This window comes from Solea solea, chromosome 7 (genome assembly GCF_958295425.1).
Source record: "Solea solea chromosome 7, fSolSol10.1, whole genome shotgun sequence".
In the NCBI taxonomy this organism is placed as follows: domain Eukaryota; kingdom Metazoa; phylum Chordata; class Actinopteri; order Pleuronectiformes; family Soleidae; genus Solea; species Solea solea.
In genome coordinates, this window is record NC_081140.1 from 24,680,181 (window position 1) to 24,699,091 (window position 18,911).

The following is an 18,911-nucleotide window of genomic DNA, read 5'->3' on the forward strand; positions in this document are numbered from 1 at the left end:
CCTGTTGTGCTGTGTCGTGATTAGATCAGGGAAAATTGAACCTTAATAAAGGACCAGTGGGCCAAAATGAACACTTATTGTATTGTATTAAGGCAATGCAAGTCTATTTTTATAGCACATCTCTACAACAAGTTATTTCAAAGTGCAAAAAGAAAGAGAAATACGGCAAAAAGTTAAATAGCTTTAACATTGTGTAATTACAAGTTAATAATGTAGGTTTCTGTATCTCCGTTACATAACATAAGAGCTTTTAAAGTGCAATCAGAGCCACAGATCCACTGGGAGTGACAGTAAAGCTGCACAGTCACACTCACTGACATGTGAGCAGCACATTAGCATCCTTTCTTGTGAGGATGCTGATGTCTGGTCACATGACACCCAGTTCCCTGTACAACATGAGCTAGAGAAATGTTTTATTTTTGCCTTTTGATTTAGAATGAAGCAAAATGTCTAGTAACATTAGCTGAAGAAGCAAACACAGACTCCACTAAAGACCCAAACCTTTGATTTCCACTTGGTCTCATTATGATTAAATAAGGCTCTGGATACATTTGTAGCTGCATTACTTTCTTGTATAATTGAATTATTTAATTTCATGCTTCAGTGCAACCAGAATTGAATCTCAATAAAGAAATCATTACTAAACTAATTTCAGACCCTGATTCCACAGGATTTTAAGTTAAATCATTTTAAATGTAAAGAATACAAGTATGTATTTAAAAACAAATAAAATGTTTTAACTTAACAAAACAAAAAAGTATTCCCAAAATTGAATGAACAGTATTATTAATGTATATATAAGTAAAGATTAAGTGTTTTATCCGTTGTATCTTGTGTTTTTCTTCTGTGAGACAACTTTTACTGATTCATTGACTGATTTCTGAAGTAGCTGTTAGTGTGTTTTTTGTTCTCTTTCCTCTGATTCCATATTTAAAACACTTGTAAGTGGTTACTGTGAAACACGCACTGAAATCCAACCAAGACATTACTGATCATGTTTCTTTTACTACACATTAAATATCAAGCCTTGACTTGTGACTGACACATTTTATTTTACATTACATACTCACACAGTTCATGGCATATTCTCGAACAGCACCAATAGAAATGTATTATACTTTAGCTTACGTCACTTAAAATTAGAACACTTTAAACCTCGTAGTCGTGTCATTTTAAACATTACTGCAGGGCACGGCCGTGTGACATCAGGCGCCAGCTGCTTCCATCAGACTCTTGCGAGTGAACTCATAAGCCAGGAAGAGGGCGCCGTTGGCAGGGAAGGTGCGTATCATGGTAGGAGTGAGGCCAGAGTACAGAGCAGGGAAACCTGCGGGACAAGAGACGACAGTCAGTCAGACAGACAGACAGACAGACAGACAGACAGACAGCTCATTCCCCAGAGACGAGTCAGGCGAGTCCTCGGCTCAGTCACAAGATGCATCAACACGTCACGACTCGTCAGGAGTGGAGCATTTTATATTATTATTATCTACTCCCATGTTTAGCTAAAAACTCTGTCATAATAAGAGAAGTGTCAACTCCGTCAGTTATTGAAATTTGTTGTTATTAACCCTCAGAACTTGACTGCTTTTTTACATTACTATGTTTAAACATACAGTTTATACAGAGGCTTTAAGAATGTGAAATATAGAGTGTCTTGTATCCTTATTTCAGCACAACCTAGACAATGTGATGAGACATTTTTTTTATTTTCCCTGAGCTAAAAGTACCCAAAATGTTTAAATTGGATTGAATTTGTGAAATTTGGAAAAACAGTCACAGTTCAAAATTGACTTGGCTAATTTTTATGAAGAAAAACGCTCTAAATGTGTGACGTCTGCACAATTATTGCAAAGTGAATCATAACTTTGACTCAACAACACATAAGAAGACAAAACCCCCCACATGTTTTAAAAGCCTGCATATGTGACCTATGAACACACACGCCCAGCATGTCCATATAAGGAGTTGTGTATTATTCCCATGGTAATTTACCACGGCACAGATCTGTGCGATCCATACGACAATCAGTATCAGTATTTCATCCAAAGAAAAACGTAAAATATATAACGTAAATATCATAGAAACACTTTATAGACTATACAAATAAAAATACAACACTATTCTAACCAGCTTCATGGGATGAGAATATTTGTTATTTGTAATGTCTGGTGGTAAACAAGTCAACACAAATGTTTTTGTTAATAGCTCAGGAGTTAAACTTCATAGGACTGACTCTGTGGGTCTGAAACCCTTATGTACCTACTAATATTAAAATATAACTGCTCTGTTTACCTGATTTGAATCAACAAAACAAGCAGCAAATAACATCAGGGTTGGGGATTCTTCTTCACTTTTCTTTTTTTTTGGATGAAATCATTAAAAAACAAATTCTGAACTATTAAACAAAGGTAAATGTGAATAATGTCCAACTATAAAGAAGGAAAAACAGACATAATGGCTGCATTGATTCAGCATTTAACAGAATATTCGGTCCGTTAGAGTTGGCTGCAGTTTTCTCCTGAATCTGTTTACAAAGAGCCAAATTATACAGTTGTGGTCCATCACACTAGGATTAAATGGTCATGTGACATAAACATTTTTGATAACTGTGAGGTTGTGTCGAATTCACGATGTGATATTTACCTTCGGTGCGTACGATGCCCAGGAAGGTTTTCCTGAAGCCCTCTTGCCTCCCGGCTAAGGAGTGCACCTGGATCCTGGACTTTACAGAGTCTATGGGATAAATCACCAGCCAAAGACAAGCTCCCCCAAATCCGCCGCTGAACATGAGCGGAAGAATACCTGCAAAGATCAAAGATGTCTAACCATAAAATAACTGGAAAAAAATACCTGATTAAAGATTAAAGATCCATTGTGTAACCTTAAAATACAACTTGTTTTGTTTTCATAGCCTTAGAATCAGCCTTTACATGAGCTGATAAATGCAAAAATGCAAAAAAAATATTGTCAAAGGCCAAAATGTCTTACTTTCATTATTTATTTCGACATTTACGCAAGAGATAAGCGTGTAAAGAAGTTAGGAGTTAATTGAAAAGAGTCGTACTCTGCATAATGTATTTGTGGTTAAATCAGCAGGGCATTCATTGTTTATTTCTCATTTAGTTTATAATAATTAGATTTTTGCCTGCTCACTTTACAGTTAGTGGGATGTTTGTTTTCCAGAATTCAATGAAAACTTGCGTGTTTCTTGTTAAGTGCGTCTATTTAAGAATTTGTCTGAATTTTTGAAATATTAACGGCCACATGGGCCGGCAAAAATATTTTCTAGTGTAAACTCTGCTTAGAATATGCTTCTTATATGTAGTTTCGGTTTAGGGACCTGCTTTATAAAGGCTGTACGGTTGTAATACCGTGTTTTTAGAGCAGCCCAACCAAACAAACCAGCTGGACTAAAAGTTTGAAATTGCAAACATTCTTTCTGGAATGGAACTGCAGTCTCACTGCATGATGTCACTAATTCTTACACACTGGACCTATAAATACCAAGGAGAAAATACCATCATCATACCTATACCGTCTTTATCTGTGCCCATGTGCGTTGCAAACGTGGACCGACACAGTTCGTAGGCCCCAAAGAAGCAGAAGTATCCCGGCATCTCCCTCACGACGGTGGACGTCAGTCCCTGGTAAAAGCCCAGAGGGCCGTTGGTTCTCAGCACCGTTTTCACTACTGACCACACGGTGCTGAGGTCACACAGCACAAAGCACAACACAGTCGCCAAAGTGTGCGTCAGTCAGCCCCTCAAAAATTCAACACTTCATTCACAGCTCATCATTTCAGCGTCTCACACCGACCTCCTCTGTCCACTCGTGACCTTGCCGGACGCTTCCATTTCATGCATGGCCTGCATGCGACACTTCACCAGCTCAGTGGGACACAACGCCATGGCAGAGAAGATGGAGGCTAAAGATCCCGCTGATGCCATCTGAATATCGCTGATGAGCAAGGGAAAGGAGTTTCATACAGGGGAAAATGACATTATGAGACAGAAACACAAGGAAAAAAGAGCTCAGGAAATTAACCAATAAAAGGTTGCCATATATTTGACATTTAGTCTTTTTTCTCAAAAGATAACAAGTGTTACAGTGCATTAACTTCAGTAACCAGTTATTGAACAGCACGAACAGTCTGTGTTTCCGATCTCTCCAATTTCATGTCAGCAGTTTAAATGCATAAAAGCATTTTCAATAAAAAAACAAAAAAAACCGTATAAACTAAATTCTGAGAAGAAAAATGCATAATTTAAACTGTCGAGCTCTAAAGAAGGAAATGGAAGCGGAGAATTGTCACATTCATTCAGAAAAATGGATCAAATACACAACTGTGCCAAATTTGAATTTAATGAACAGTGTGTTTTCTGTGTAGAGAGGCAAAGCCAGCTCTAACCATGGCCTATATACTCTATTTTACAAAAAATTTCTTGGAAAAAATGTTTATGTTTGAATAGATTATGCATTCTACGACAGTATATGCAGCACTGGTCTATCACAAACACATAATCAGTAAAAGCAAACCTGAGTTCTGCTCCTTTGTCCATCCGGGACATGAGGCGGACGGCGTCCTGACAGAGGCCATAGCTCAGGAAGAGCACAGCGTTCTCAGAGATGTTGGCTATCAGTGCCGGTGTGGTGCCTTTGTAGAGGCCGCGCAGTCCCACCTGTCTGTAGATGGACGCGAAGCAGTGGACGAAGCTGCGGTACATGGAGGGGAACGTCTGCATCTTCACCTTTGCCGTGTCAAACGGCTGACCACTCAGCACACAGGCCGTCCCGCCTGAGGAATCAGGACAAGACACAGGTCCACTGTTTAACATGTAGGTAGAAATTGATCATAATACTTATACAAATGTATAATCAAAATTAAAAATCCTTTTTTTAAGGACCTCTGCACATTTTGGATTGTGAGAGGAAACCAGAGTAACCAGAGAAAACCTTACTATGCAAACTAAGTAGAATGAAGTTCTTTCTGGTCCTGCAAAGGCCACCGTAGTTCCCTGATGCTCTTTGGCAAGGGAGGCGTGAGCAGTCTCACCACTACATGTCACTAATTCTTATAAAACGGACCTTTGGGAGAGGCGGAATTGACGATATGCACAGTCTATCCTGGTTGTCAATAAGCCAGCATGACCATATCGGTTCCTCTGCCAAAGATGTTCTACAATCGTTGTCTGCAGAAGTTACCAAGAATATTTAGCGATGAAGCAGAAGGACACATTTTTGGTACAATGTAAACGTGTTCAACCTATATCAGAAATTTGAATCGCTAACGTAAGCTTAATAAAGTCCAAGTTTGCCCTTAACTGACCACAGGTTAAGGAGTTTGATTATATTTCACCAGAAGTTGTGCCACTAACTGGATTCATGATTTCCCACACAATCTTCATATAACTTTTGATTTTCATGTTCTTGTTGCAGTACTCAAGACTGGTCTACATCTCAAGACCAGTTCTTGAAGGGCTCACTAGATCTTGTGTCAGTTTCAGGATTTTAAATGAAGTCAGGGCAAGACCACAGATGGTTTATTTGTATCAATCATTACTGAAACTAAAGGGGAAAACTTCAAATCCAAAGTAGTTTAACATGTTGTCACTGATAGCAGCTGCTACCACTCCATGCTCCTCCTTCACACAAAATGAGGTAAGGAGAAGGAGTTGTGCGTCTGTGTGTTTGTCTGAGAGCGGAGATGTCCTCAGGTTTGTCAATTACAAAGAATGAATTAGCGTCTTGGGTGAGAGCGCTGTAACGACAGAGGGTGGAGATTGAATAACACGTCTCCATTCCTATGAAAAAAACATTTAGCCTGTCAACTATGCTGCTTTGCCTGAGTGTAAACAGACATGACATTACTATAGCAAATATTGAGTCTGGCTTCAAAAATGAATATTCTATATACAAAATTCAACTGATAAAAACATAATTAATATGCAGTCATGGCTGGTAGATACAGCACTGGGCTATCACAGATAAATATCAGTATTTTAGTGTGTTGTCTGAAACTGGCTGAGGTGAAATCTATGCTTGTGGTAATTAATAATTCCGTGAATGTCACTGTGATTGGTCCCCACAGTAAACATATCTCTCTCTTATTAATTCAAGGGATGTCTGTCTGTGTGTGTGTGTGTGTGTGTGAGTGAGTCTGTCTGTCAACCTGTGTCCAGTCGCTTTTTTGATGTCACGGTAACTCTTTGAAGTCATGGCAACGGTTAGTGTTGCTTTGATGTCTCACTGTGCCCTGCAACGTGACGCTGTCGCTGAGTCAGCTGCAGCCCCAGACGCTCCGCTGCTCCATTTCACCATTTTTAAAACATCAAAGTGTAGTTTTTAAATTCCTAAATGTGACTCAGGGGACATCTGTTTAACTATCCGTCACTGGACAGGCTTCAAACCTGGCAGGTGACTTACTAATGGCACCAGTGTGTGCAGATACAGCCTAATATATAATATATAACCCTAATGCTTGTTTACAATATCATAAACTGATAAATAATTGTTCTAAATGCCATCCCCAAAACTAATATAGCATAAATAAAAACCATATATTTATGAGCTATAGGTGGTGTTTTACACTACTAACCTAATAATACTCATTTAAAATCTGATAAACTGATTAAGAATTGCACTAAAGGCCATCAACCAAAACAAATATATCATAAATAAAAAAAACACAGTTTTTTATTATTTAAATGCTATTTTTCAGTGCAGTTTTTTATTATTTAAATGCTATTTTTCAGTGCTAACATAATAGTAATCAATAAAATTGAGTTAAATGTGTTGTACTTGATTGACCTGATAATTATTTAAGAAATTAATCAGAAATTAAGCCTTTTTTCCCCTTTTTTTTTAAATGAAAAAACTAAGTTTAAAAATATATACAGCTACATATTTTTACAATGTTGTTGTTTTTTGTCTGATCTGCTGAGTGTAGATGAAACGCACCTGCTGCTCCAGCCGTGAAGTCAATGATAGCCTGGACTGCAGGGTGTGGAGCCATGATTTCATCAGATACTGTGAAACAAGAAAATGCCTTTTATATATATTTTAAAAATATTTAACAACTTTGTCTTCACACACACTCACGTGACTTCAGATGGCTGTACTACATACACACACACACACACACACACACACACATATATATGCAAAGTTGTTCAATTGTTTCAAGACAAAAAATAAAACCCCACAAAACAAGCTTTATGTGGGACAGGTCATGTGACGCTCACCTGTGCCGTCCTCACAGTCTTCTTGTCGTTGACCCACGGGCAGCGCAACACGAGCGAGCGTGACCTGATGAAATATCCCCACATTCACTACCACACAATGCGTTTACACCCCATCTCACGCGCGCAGAAGTAAACTCGTGAGAGGTTGTACTTCCGTTTTCTCACCTGAAGCCTGAGGAGAAAGTCACACATTCACGATGCTGATGTAATAGTCTTGATTGAGTTGAATGCGGAAGAGAGGCGCTCCGGTTGTAATGTCTACGAATGGCCACAAGATGTCAGTATGGTTCAAGAGTTACACGGGGACAAAACTGAGACCATCCCCCCAAAAATGACTATCCACCTGCGAAGTGGGGACAGGAGCAGCTTTGTCTCATGAGATGACCACAGAGGAGCTTCTTTGTCTTTGACAAACTACAAAACACTTTATTGATTTAAGACAGAGAGAGAAAAGATCCATCTCAGAAATGTGCAGATAAATAATAATATTCCAAAAAACTATCACGGTTTGACTCTCACAATCTTTGTCTTTGAGTTAAAGTCAGAATTAGTCATTTTTAAAGATCTAATATATACTTTTGAGACAGTTTAGGGAATTTGGTAATTAATATTTGTAATATTAAACTCATCAATTGTGATCAATGACTTAGTATTATATAATATAACAGTATTTGCTTAGGTGTCAGTCTGTGGGCTTATCATGTAACAGGTGTCACTGGAAATGGTGAATGATCACAGTGTTGTCATTTGGAAAAGGGAACGCTTGTGTGTAACATTAAGGAGGTTTTTATTGGCAGTAATTGAGTAGATCTCATAAATGTGTTTATTTAAGTGTATAACTACTTTAAAATATAAAAATAATTTGCCTTTTATATGTGTTTTAGGCATATGTGTGTGTTTTGTATCAGAGAATGAAGAAAAGCATCCTTTCTGGTACGTGAAGCCACTGTTGTAATCTGCACTCTCACCATTAGATGTCACTAATTCTCACATACTGTAACCGCGTTTGTTTATATTAAAATGTTAGTCCAGGGTGTAAGAATTAATGACATCTAAAGGTGAGACTTCACCTCACTCTTCCCTTTCCTAAGTGTGTCAGGGAACTATGGTGGCCTTCACATACCAGAAAGGACGTTGTTTGTTCTTGAAAGCAAGGCTCTTGCTGAAAGAACATATAAAAGGCTAATTCTTCTGGTTTTGTTGTTATATACCAACTTTAAAAACATAAATATTTTATTAATTGTTCTTTGTTGGTGATCTTACTCTGATCTGATAACAAAACATGACTTATTTTAGGGCCATGAGAGCCAAGTTATTCCTATTTTCAAAACATTATCCACACATACAAGCATAATTATAGGTATTATGTTCAATTTATGTCAATAAAAGCTTCTAAATATTACACACTGGGCTTTTTAAAATGATTTCCCTATAGTTTCTCTATCATCTGTTGCTGACAAACACAGCTGGCAAGAGAAAATAAATAAATAAAAGTAAATTCTTTGGTCCCCATGATGTTTGCTGGGTGAAAGACTGAAAACGACGATTCTGGGCGCCTCTCATTGGCGCAGCTCCGCTGTCAATCAAACGTGTGGGCGGTGTCAACTGAGAAATGATACTTCCAGTAAAGTCCTCACACTCACATGCTCAACAACACACACGGAGAATACAGAGAGACACAGACAGACACGGAGAGAGAGAGACAGACCGGGAGAGAGAGGAGGACACAACAACATCACTACGAAAACAAACCGGCGCGTCAACACACACTCACACACACACACACACACACACTCACTGCGGACACTTTTACTCAACTTTTTCCTTCACGAACGTCTTTTTTTTTCTTTCTTTTTTTTACTTAAAATCTAGTTTTGGTTTTCAAATCATTGTTGACTGTTTGAGTTTTTTGGGATGTAAGAACCACTGAGGAGTTTGGTGTTTTTTCTGCCTTGTTTCCATTTTGTCTCACATTTCAAAGGCGAAGTTGTAACTTTTTTTATACACACACGCGCACACACACACACACACACACACATAAAGCGGCGACATTTTCATGACATTGTAACAAACTCGTTCGGCTCCGTCACCACTCGACCATGGCGGAAGCGGCTCAGCAGCAGCCACACCTGGTGGACATAGACCCGGATTTCGAGCCCCTGTCGCGGCCCCGCTCCTGCACTTGGCCGCTGCCCCGGCCGGAGTTCCTCAACCCGGGCGACTCCAACACGTCGTCGCCGGTGCCCTCCGTGAAGCAGGAGCCCGCGGGCGGCTGCGGCAGCGGCAGCAACAACGGCGACTTCATCAGCAGCTTGAGTCTGCTGGAGGAGAGCGAGGACTTCCCGGAGCAGAAGCCTGTCATCCTGTGCGCCGATGACTTCCAGTGTCAGGAGAACTGTGTGCACCAGCAGCAGCAACAGCAGCAACAACCTCTGCAACAACAGCAGCAGCAACAACACCAGCAGCACCAGAACCCGCAACTCCCGCATCAGCAGCAGCATCAGCAGCAGCAGCATCAGCAGCAGCAGCAGGTGCCTCTGCTCTCCTCCCCGGTCGGATCGTCGTCCTCTGCGGCCGCAGCCGCCGCCGCCGCTGCCCAGAGGAAGAGCAGCTCCTCCCGGCGAAACGCATGGGGGAATATGTCATATGCAGACCTCATAACCAAAGCGATAGAAAGTTCTCCCGAGAACCGACTCACCCTGTCACAGATCTATGACTGGATGGTGAAGAGTGTGCCATATTTCAAGGATAAAGGAGACAGCAACAGCTCTGCAGGATGGAAGGTAAGTTTTAAGTCTGTGTCTGTGTCGGGAGTACCAGTGTGTTTTTGAAATTGATTTGTCTTCAAAAACAAACTCTGATCAACACACACTTTTAAGTTAACGTAATTCTTCCAGTGTCCAAAATACACAAACAAAGTTGAATTGAACTCTTTTTTGTGTTGCAAAAGAGTCAACTTAATGTAAGTGAGTTTATCCATCATTAAAAAAAGAAATCCATAATAGTTGTCCATAATAATCCATACACTTTGTAATAACACTTTCCAAAGCATCGTACACCATGGATGTTCATGTAATAGCTTCATTTACAGAAGATAAGAACATAAATAACAGCTCTGCATTTGTTTTTCTTTTTATGACCTGTCTTTACGGTCCATATGCAGTGCCTTCTGTGTCCACCAGGGGGGCCTGGTCCACATTTTCGCGATGTATTGATTTACGCTTGAATAGCTCTCACAATAAGTTGATTATGGTGAATTTTCGTGATGAAAGTTGCTAATATTTCACGTGACAATGCAGTCTAGAAATGAGAAAAACTATATTAGAGCGTATGTTTACAGTAATCACAATCATTTCCATGATTCTGGTGAAGATAATTGTGACAGGAAATGATCAAAAGTAGTTCATACATATCCTAATGTCCTCCATATTCATATACTGTTAGCACACACCTCGCCACATGTAGGAACATGTAAACGTGGTATAGAGCTGTAGTAATCAATACATCAGTCCAAACTTTGCAACGCTGAAACGCCAGTTCCACTATTGATCCCGGTTCATATCTAATCACGTTCCATGCCGAGATGACGATTAAGAAAAATTCACATAACCATGATTCTTGTAAGTAACATTTTGGCCTCAGAATCTTCCGATTCAATAAAAAACAATTGTTTTCTTGCAGCCAACAGAGATATTAACCTAAAAAAACAGCTTCAGGTTTCCTCTGTAATCCATGGCCTGATCAATCACTGGAGCTGTGCAAACAGCGGGGAAATGCAAGAGACAGTTTTGCAGTGTGAGTAAAAGAGCAGTGCGATGGCAAATGTGAGTGATGGGACTTCACATGAGTGCATGAATGTCTGATAAAGCAGTGAGACAGTTTTCCAGTGGGCACTGTTGGTTAAAATACAGTATATGTTTGTTTTTTGGTCTCATATTAAAGTCCCTTGAGGCGTTTCTGGCTCATCTGCTACATGAAGTAGTCATTTTATTGTGATGATACAGTATAAGTACTAAAGTCTTTCATCCACACACACTTACTTCACACTGACTTTAGAGCACACACACACACACACGGTGACTTAAATGACTGTAAATCATTTCCCACCCTCCTCCTCCTCCTCCTCCTCCTCCTCCTTTGAGGTCTTGTGAAACTATCCCTTCATTGTCATCCGTCCACATGTAAGCTGACCAATTGCTCCCGTGACCTGAGACAGTCATCTGACTTCTCCCCTGCTGTATGTAATTTATACGAGTCTGCTGACTCAACACGGATCCTGAAATCTGCTGCTGCTTCTTTAGAAAAAAAAAAAAAAAAAAAAAAGTTCTTAGTTTGATTAAGACATGGAGGAAAAAAGAAAAAAGAAGTGGTACTTTTTCAGGCTTTTCCATATTTGTGTGGGTGATCAAAGTGTTGGGATGTCTGTGGTGTAACGAGATGCCATTTCACTCACGTGTCCTGGAAACGCTCCAGAATATTACACAAGAGGGGACTTAGACGTTTGTGATGTGGTGTTGTGTGTGACGAGCCCTCCCACTGAACACCATTGAAGGGCGTGGACCCGCCCTCTTGGAGACGCAACAGTTTCACTGGTGTCTGACAATGAATTGATGACAGTCTACTCTCCCAGTGGGGAAATCATATTGAGCCTGTAGTCGCGCAGTGAGAGATTTATGGTGGCTTCCCTGTGTTAAACGCTGTCTGGGATGCTGATAAAATTAAAAGCAGTTGTGAAGTGTTTTCCCCCCCTCTCAGACCAGACTGCAGTGTCTGAGTCATGTCAGTCACCAAGAATTTCTTTTCTTACTCACAAAGTACAGGTATTAAAAATAACCATTTTACTACTCATAAATACCTTGCAAATGACACAAAAAACAACAACTTTAAAATATTTATATCCAATTTGTCCACGCTACCTAAACTGTGTTTACAAAAAGCATCAATCGTGCGTCGAGCTGTCAATGTAAATCCAGAGTGGATTTAGTGGTTTATCAGTGGAAAAACCCCATCCAGTGTAAACAAAGGTGCCGTTACCAGGGAGGTGACATTGTTCCGTAGGTTTGGCTACATAAAGAAAAGCAACATGACTTCATTCATTCATTATTCATCACACATATTGGTTAAAGGTCATCTCTGCTGTTGCTCTGCGGCTTTTCAGTCCGGCACCTTTCATTTAACTGTCGTTAACCCCTCTTATGACCACCGTGGTAATGTTTTTTTTAAGATTTATTTTGGATTTTACGGCTGCAGAATTGTCATAAAGGATAACTTTCACTTTCGATATCTGGCAGTTTTTCAGCCGAAAAACGGTAATCAGAGGAATCTGACGTCGCAAACGTGTGACACGCTGGTTGTATCTCGCCTGTGATTGGACGTTGGACACTCCCGCGGAAGTCCTGAGGGCTTCCGTAGTGACAAGTATATGGGCGCAATGCTCTGTTGGGGCCTGTTTTCAGATGAAGGAGGCAGCTTACATATCAGTTTTTATAAAGTTTCTGTCCATGAAAGCCAAACAGAGGCAACATTGAGCGAGTAAAGCTGAACAACATTGAGCGAGTAAATCGAGACGACTGGAAAAAAGCGCCCACGAAAAGTTTCAGAAGTGAACTCAACTGCTCAAAAGACCTAGTCATTCAGCAGTTTAGATGCTTTTTGTCTCCGCCCGCCGCTGTTCTGCTGCTGTAGATGATAAAAAAGCTCAAATAATCAGTGTCTGATTGTAAAAGAGAGCCTGTTTGCAGATGAAGGAGGCAGCTTACAAATCATTTTTTATATAGTTTTTGTCCATGAAAGCCAAACAGAGGCATGTTCACAGTTAGCATTTGAGTTCAGTTGAGGCAGAATAATGTTCCATTAATCTCCTTGTGCCTTTTTTTGTGCAGACCATATCATTTATTTTGGTATTAAAGACCAAGAAACTTGCATTATTAACTATAATAGTAGATCATTTACATTTTGTAAAGCAATGCGACAAACGAGTCACACTTTCACGTAGCGCCCATGCACATGCATAGAGAGTCCAAGTCTCTCCCCGCCGCCATTCCGTCTGTCTAACAGTTCTCTGTGTGATTGGCGTCTTGGAGAGGGGGCACTCAGCCACCGCCTGGGCTCGCTGCTTATCCTGCCATGTTGGGGGTGTAGGCTGAGTAATACTGTGGGAAAGAAAAGTGCCATTCACTGCTGCAAAGGGGAGTTATTCATAGAGCTCCCCTCGGTTCCTCACAGGGGGGCTACGGCACATTGTCTCTGCGGCATGAGCTCGCTTATGAGACAGGGCACGCCGAGGACAGAATGTCTCCTCTGTTGTGAACATGACAGTATGAACTGGTGATTCTTCCTTATTAATGGCCCTTTGATGTATGCGGTTATTCTCACATTGTCCAATTAATCAATTTGTGTTGAACTCGCTATAAATGTCTCTCCATTTGTATTTTGAGAGTCATTCTTTCTTTCTTTTTTAACGAGTGAATCCGGGTTTTTATGGGGGTTTACTTGCGACGACCTTGTTAGAAGTGGCTCGACCGATTTGTTAATATTGAAAATATCACTGGAAACACACACAGTGTGAACCTCGTGAACCTTGAGGAGAGAATAAAACAATGCTCAAAACAAGAATACGTTGTGGTTTGTGGAAATTCTCTGGTCGTCCGGTAAGTCATACAAAGACTGATTTTCTTTTTTTTGGTTGTTTTTGGGGTGGCGTCTGCTGTGTAAGACACAGATCATGTCTTCATGTGACTGCTCTCACAGAGCACATGTGTCTCTCCCGAAGGGAACTGTAGCTGAGGCACATTAGGTTTTCATTAATCCATTATTAAGGCTGTCTACTCTGTAATTGTTCAAGGCCAAGCATGTTTTTTTTTTTTTTTACTGCACTGCTGATCCTCCACCCTCGGCCGTTTCTGAAACTGAGTCATGACAGCCTCCGCACTCCTCTCTCTTTCTCCCTCCGTCTGCAACAGTGTGAATTTTCAGGACAGTTGTGCCAGGTGGGACCAGCTTGGAGAAGCTCTCTGAGTGGACTGGACACTGGCCCTGGCAAGAGACGCTTTCCAACAGGAAGAGCAGCAGATGGCACAAATTATGTATCACCAAAGCCTTTCTGCAGAGACGCTTGCTTCTTATTCCTATTTTTTCCCAGTTTCCCTCTGCGAAACCGCGCTAAAGCGATAGTTTCTCAAGACACACGTCTTTAAGCCGAAACAATTGCTCTCACTGGCAAAAAATGGCTGCCAGGAAAAAACAGACTTTAGCCACTTAACAAAGGCTTTTCCTGATAAAATCATCCCCCACTTAAGTCTATGATCTTTTGGAAAGATGTTTTCCTCACCGTTAGACAGCCTTTTTCTGCTTGTATGGCACTCACTCTGCCACACCAAAGCCCATAGAGAAAATCAGCGATTTTACGTCACGGAACACATGAGTTACTAATCAACTGCTGCCTCCATCAGCAACTCCATATGTGTTATCTTGTGACTTCTGTGTTTTTAATCATTAGTTTGGATTTATTTAAGTGGCACAAACTTAACAAATATAGCAACAGGTGAAAGCGGCCTGCTGTGTCTCTGTGAGCTAAAAATATAGATTTTTCCTATGGGCTTTGGTGCAGGAGAATGAAGAGTTTAAAAGCTTCAGTTTTCAGGCCAAACAAGTGGTTATATACCTTGAACAACCACACTTTAATGTCAAAAATGACTGCAGCCCACACACACACTTATGTATTAACACAGTCGTCCTGACGTACCTGGCAAAATCGTTTTGCTTTCTTGTATTTCTCTAGTATTCGTACGTCACCGCAGGATAAATATTTGGTTTTCAGTCAGCGCAGCTGAAGGCTCAGGCCCTCTTTGATGTCAGTATCGAGATCAATGCGGTCATAGGTTTTCTCTGTACATGCTGCTCTCTTGACCTGGAATTCCACGGCCTACGCTGGTAAACACTCCCACGGGTCCCAAAACAAACTGTGCCGGATCAGACAAACACGCAAGTCCGAGCAGAGTGTACGGCGAGTGACACGGGGGTCATTAACATGCATGTGCACCCGCTGACTCCGAGCCCACTCGGGCTTACAGTAAACACGGAGAGAGGCATCGGCCAGAGCGGAGGCTCAGGTTGTGCACTCGGTCAGGATGAGCGGGGGAAAGCGTGTGTTGGGAAACAGGATGGGCCTCATGGGTCCTGATCCTGGAGACATGACGGCTTCATTCAGGAGGACTTCAGCCTTCACAGTATTTTTACCCCCACTAAGGAGGTTTTGTTGTTTGCTGCATTTGTCTGTGAGCAGTGGGATTTCAATGAAATCTCAAGGGTTGGGAAATGAAAAGGTTTTGGTCATAACCGGAATTCGTTTTCAGGATTTTCAATAGCCATTGCTAACTTTGGGAGACAGGAGAGTGTATTGACAGTGTGGACGGAGCAGCCTTACACTTTGTGCAAGTTTTATTTGAGTGTGTGTCCAAGATATACACTACTTTCCTGTCGACAAACAAGAGGGATTTCATAATTGTATCTGAATAGGGCTGCAACTAATGATTATTTCATCATCTTTGGTCCATAAAATGTCAGAAAAAGTTGATCCGTGTTTCCCAAATGTTGAAAATGTCTCTGTCTTTGTTAAATGGCACAAACAAAACCAGCAAATATTCACAAGACTCTAAACTGATGTAGTAACCGATGGATGAATGGTTTATTTATATGATCCCATGTATCGTGATTACGTCCCAGTGACTTTTGTGACGAGGCTGAAGTGACTCACTGATTCTGACTGATTTCTTTTTTCCATTGATGTGACTCAGATCTGATTTTTCTTTTTATGTCCGCACAGAAATGTGATGAGCAATCCAGATTGTCATACTAGACACACGCATATGTCATATCAGCATCCGTGAGCGTGGATGTCATCGACCTACACTTTTACTGCAGTGCACTATAGCCACACACTAATCTTTTACTGTGATATCTTCACTTTTCACACAAATTTGATGTTATCTGTTGTTGTCGATGACGCAGAAAAGCGTCAGTGTGTCTCATAAAAGTCAGATGCAACACTTAGTTATGATTGTGTGAACCGTCAACCCAGTTCTGTCATTCCCTGGAATTAACTCGGATTTGTCATTGTTTGTCATCACATTATGGTTAATTATAGCTGCTTAAGGATTAATTCAATGATAGTTAAGGATTGTTTTAAGGCTCTTTGCGTGTTAGTGGATGAAGCAGTGATGTGTGTGTGTGTACGTGATATATTTGATGTAATGAACTGGATTAGATATTGGAAAAAGACAAAAGTAAACTCCAAAGTGATCTGTAAACTTTAAATTTGCTTCACTTCAGCGATTGAGACTTACTTACTTATTTTAATCGAGTCAAGTTTTGTTTTATCTGTTTTTCCTTTTATTTGGAGCGCTCTGTTTTTGAAACGGCTGGTTATGGCTTGTTGATAAATGCACGAGTGTGCACAAATGTGACACAGCCTGTTTTGTTTTCGTTTATCTGACTGATATCGGAATCAGTAAATAACTCAAGGTTGTGATATCGGTATCAGACACGGAAAAAGAGGAATGGAGTAAGGCCGAAAAACTTACGTAATAGTAATTTTTCTGACATGTGCCGAGATTTCAGTTTGATTTGCGATATAAATCACGTTATAGATGAATAAGTACACTAGCTGCAAGGATGAGAAGAACTCAAAGAGTTCCTTTATTTAAAAAAAAAAAAAAAAAAACAACTGACTAATTTGTTCCTAGTGGCAAAAAATGTCACCTTCCCAAAAACTGCTGTAAAAGTAATATACATATCAAATAATAATAATAATAATAGTTGTTGTTTTTTTTTAGCTTTTAACCCTTTAAAAGCCAGTTTGTTTACACAACTCCACAAAAAAATAATTTCCAGAAGTTGATTATAATTATCATTAGGCCCTGAGGTGGGTCAATGATTGGCAGAAACAGAAACAAATACTGTATATTTTATATTTCGGTGAAGTTTGGAAAGATTGACTCATTTAAAGTGGAAAAAAAATATTAATATATATTATTTTTACAGCAGTTTTTGGGGAGGTGACATTTTTTGCCACGAGGAACAAATTTGTGAGTTTGTCCGTAGCTTAGCTGTGAAATGAATATCCTCTGCCAAATTTGAGCTTCATTCATTCAACACAGCCAAAATGGCTTAACATTAAAAACGGAATGGCATAAAATGTCCCTAGGAACTATTAAGGGTTAAATGAACAAAAATGATGAATTGTACAGCCGTATCTATCCCTAAGTGAAGAAAGGTGTCACGCCTTGTCTCAGTTGATCAACATTCACACACCACGTGTTTCTCTGGGTCTGAAAGTGTGTTGGTAGGACAGGGGAGTTGGATGAAACAGCAGTGCTCCTGTTTCAACTGACACACACACACACATACACACGGATACACACCTCCCTCCCCACTTGAGGCCGTCACGGAGTCCAACCTTGGCGTTGGCCCAAGACATGAGGGGCAGCTGCGTTTCTCAGGCAATGAGATGGAAGGAGCTCTCCTCACCCTCCTCCCCTATTTCCTGCCAGCATTGCCCGCCTCTCCAGTCCCGGTTTTCTGCCACAAAACACAGAGCACACTTAAAAGTTTTCACGGCGCTACAAGAACACAGCACCCCCGAAACCCCCGATGAGAGATAAAGAGAAAGCGAGGGAGCAGCAGAGGCTGAGGATGCTCTAAGTTCAGACTGGGTGACACTTGTTTGGAGTTGCATAACAAGACATTTACTGGAATCAGGGAGCCGCAGGCCAAAGTCTGGTGCCACTGGTTAGTCAGCGGAACTGTGAGGCACTGTGTTAGAGATATGTGGGATTTAAGTCTCCTGTGTGTGTGTGTGTTCACATAACCTGGGCCTCATAATTAAAGCCCTGCTGCTGGCAGATGCACAGACACGATGGCAGGCAGACAGGCCGACACATGGAGCATTCCAGCAGCACTCGCTTTTATATCTCAAAAATTCTGCCGTTCCTTTTCTCTCCACATGATTTTAATCCTCACCCCCCCCCCCTCACCCCGTGCTTCTCATACCACTTAACGCTTCGACGTGCTGAATCACCACGTCTCGCACACCGGGGTTGTAGAAAAGCATGTGTGAGTATCAGTGAAGAAAACCTGTTAGTCTTTGTTCTGCTAAGTGTCACATGCCCTCAAGAAAGGAGGCCTGCATTAATGATTATTTTCAATTTTTCCAGGTTAACGTGTTGTTTTAATTCTCCTTCAAAGCTGCAGTGGTTAACGCTTGGTGGATTTTTTTTTCTGTATGTTATTAGTCTGCCTGTTTATTTGTTTCCTCTGACAAGCAAAACTATCAGTCCTGACCGAGAGAGCATTTGAGGCAGGCAGGGACAAGAATTGCTGAACAATTGGGTGTTTTGATCTGTCGAATTCAGGTTCTGAAAGTTTTCGTGGGCACTTCTTTTGCCCCTCTTTGTCTTGACATAAAATACATCACTTCCTGGGTGCAGTGTGGGAATGTCACCGGGCAACGCCGGCTCTAAACACCACCATACTCCACAAACACAGAGAGGGTCCTAATTTTTGCCTAATCAGCGTGATGTGACGTTTGTTTGAATGCCAAAAACTAAAGCTGACGTAGCTTAAAAGTTCAAAAACTACTTAATTTGTAACAAGAGAAAATATCCAAAT

General features: G+C 40.8%; 2 protein-coding genes across 2 annotated transcripts in view; one reads left to right on the top strand and one right to left on the bottom strand.

Annotated features, from left to right (window-relative positions):
* Positions 1–1,049: 1,049 nt before the first annotated feature.
* slc25a15a (solute carrier family 25 member 15a) lies at positions 1,050–7,334 on the bottom strand. The gene is made up of 7 exons (XM_058634299.1): positions 7,245–7,334; positions 6,961–7,029; positions 4,540–4,798; positions 3,820–3,960; positions 3,533–3,708; positions 2,647–2,805; positions 1,050–1,327 (listed from the first exon to the last, which is right to left on the bottom strand). The coding sequence occupies exons 2-7, from the start codon at positions 7,013–7,015 to the stop codon at positions 1,206–1,208; spliced, it is 912 nt and encodes a 303-aa protein (XP_058490282.1). The 5' UTR covers positions 7,016–7,029; positions 7,245–7,334; the 3' UTR covers positions 1,050–1,205.
* Positions 7,335–8,900: 1,566 nt separating this feature from the next.
* Positions 8,901–18,911, top strand: part of foxo1a (forkhead box O1 a) — a 39,043-nt gene continuing 29,032 nt past the window's right edge. Inside the window, exon 1 of the mRNA XM_058633972.1 lies at positions 8,901–10,027. Within this exon, the coding sequence (XP_058489955.1) occupies positions 9,344–10,027 (684 nt within the window). The 5' untranslated portion in view covers positions 8,901–9,343. The remainder of the gene's footprint in view (positions 10,028–18,911) is intronic.

Bases quoted from the DNA above. Each gene is read 5' to 3' on its own strand.
- slc25a15a (XM_058634299.1), bottom strand. From the start codon at position 7,015: ATGGCTCCACACCCTGCAGTCCAGGCTATCATTGACTTCACGGCTGGA. The intron at 3,961-4,539 runs GTTTGCTTTTAC...CTTGCTCATCAG, and splicing joins GACAAAGGAGCAGAACTCAG to CGATATTCAGATGGCATCAG. The intron at 2,806-3,532 runs GTATGATGATGG...TGATCTTTGCAG, and splicing joins CACAGATAAAGACGGTATAG to GTATTCTTCCGCTCATGTTC.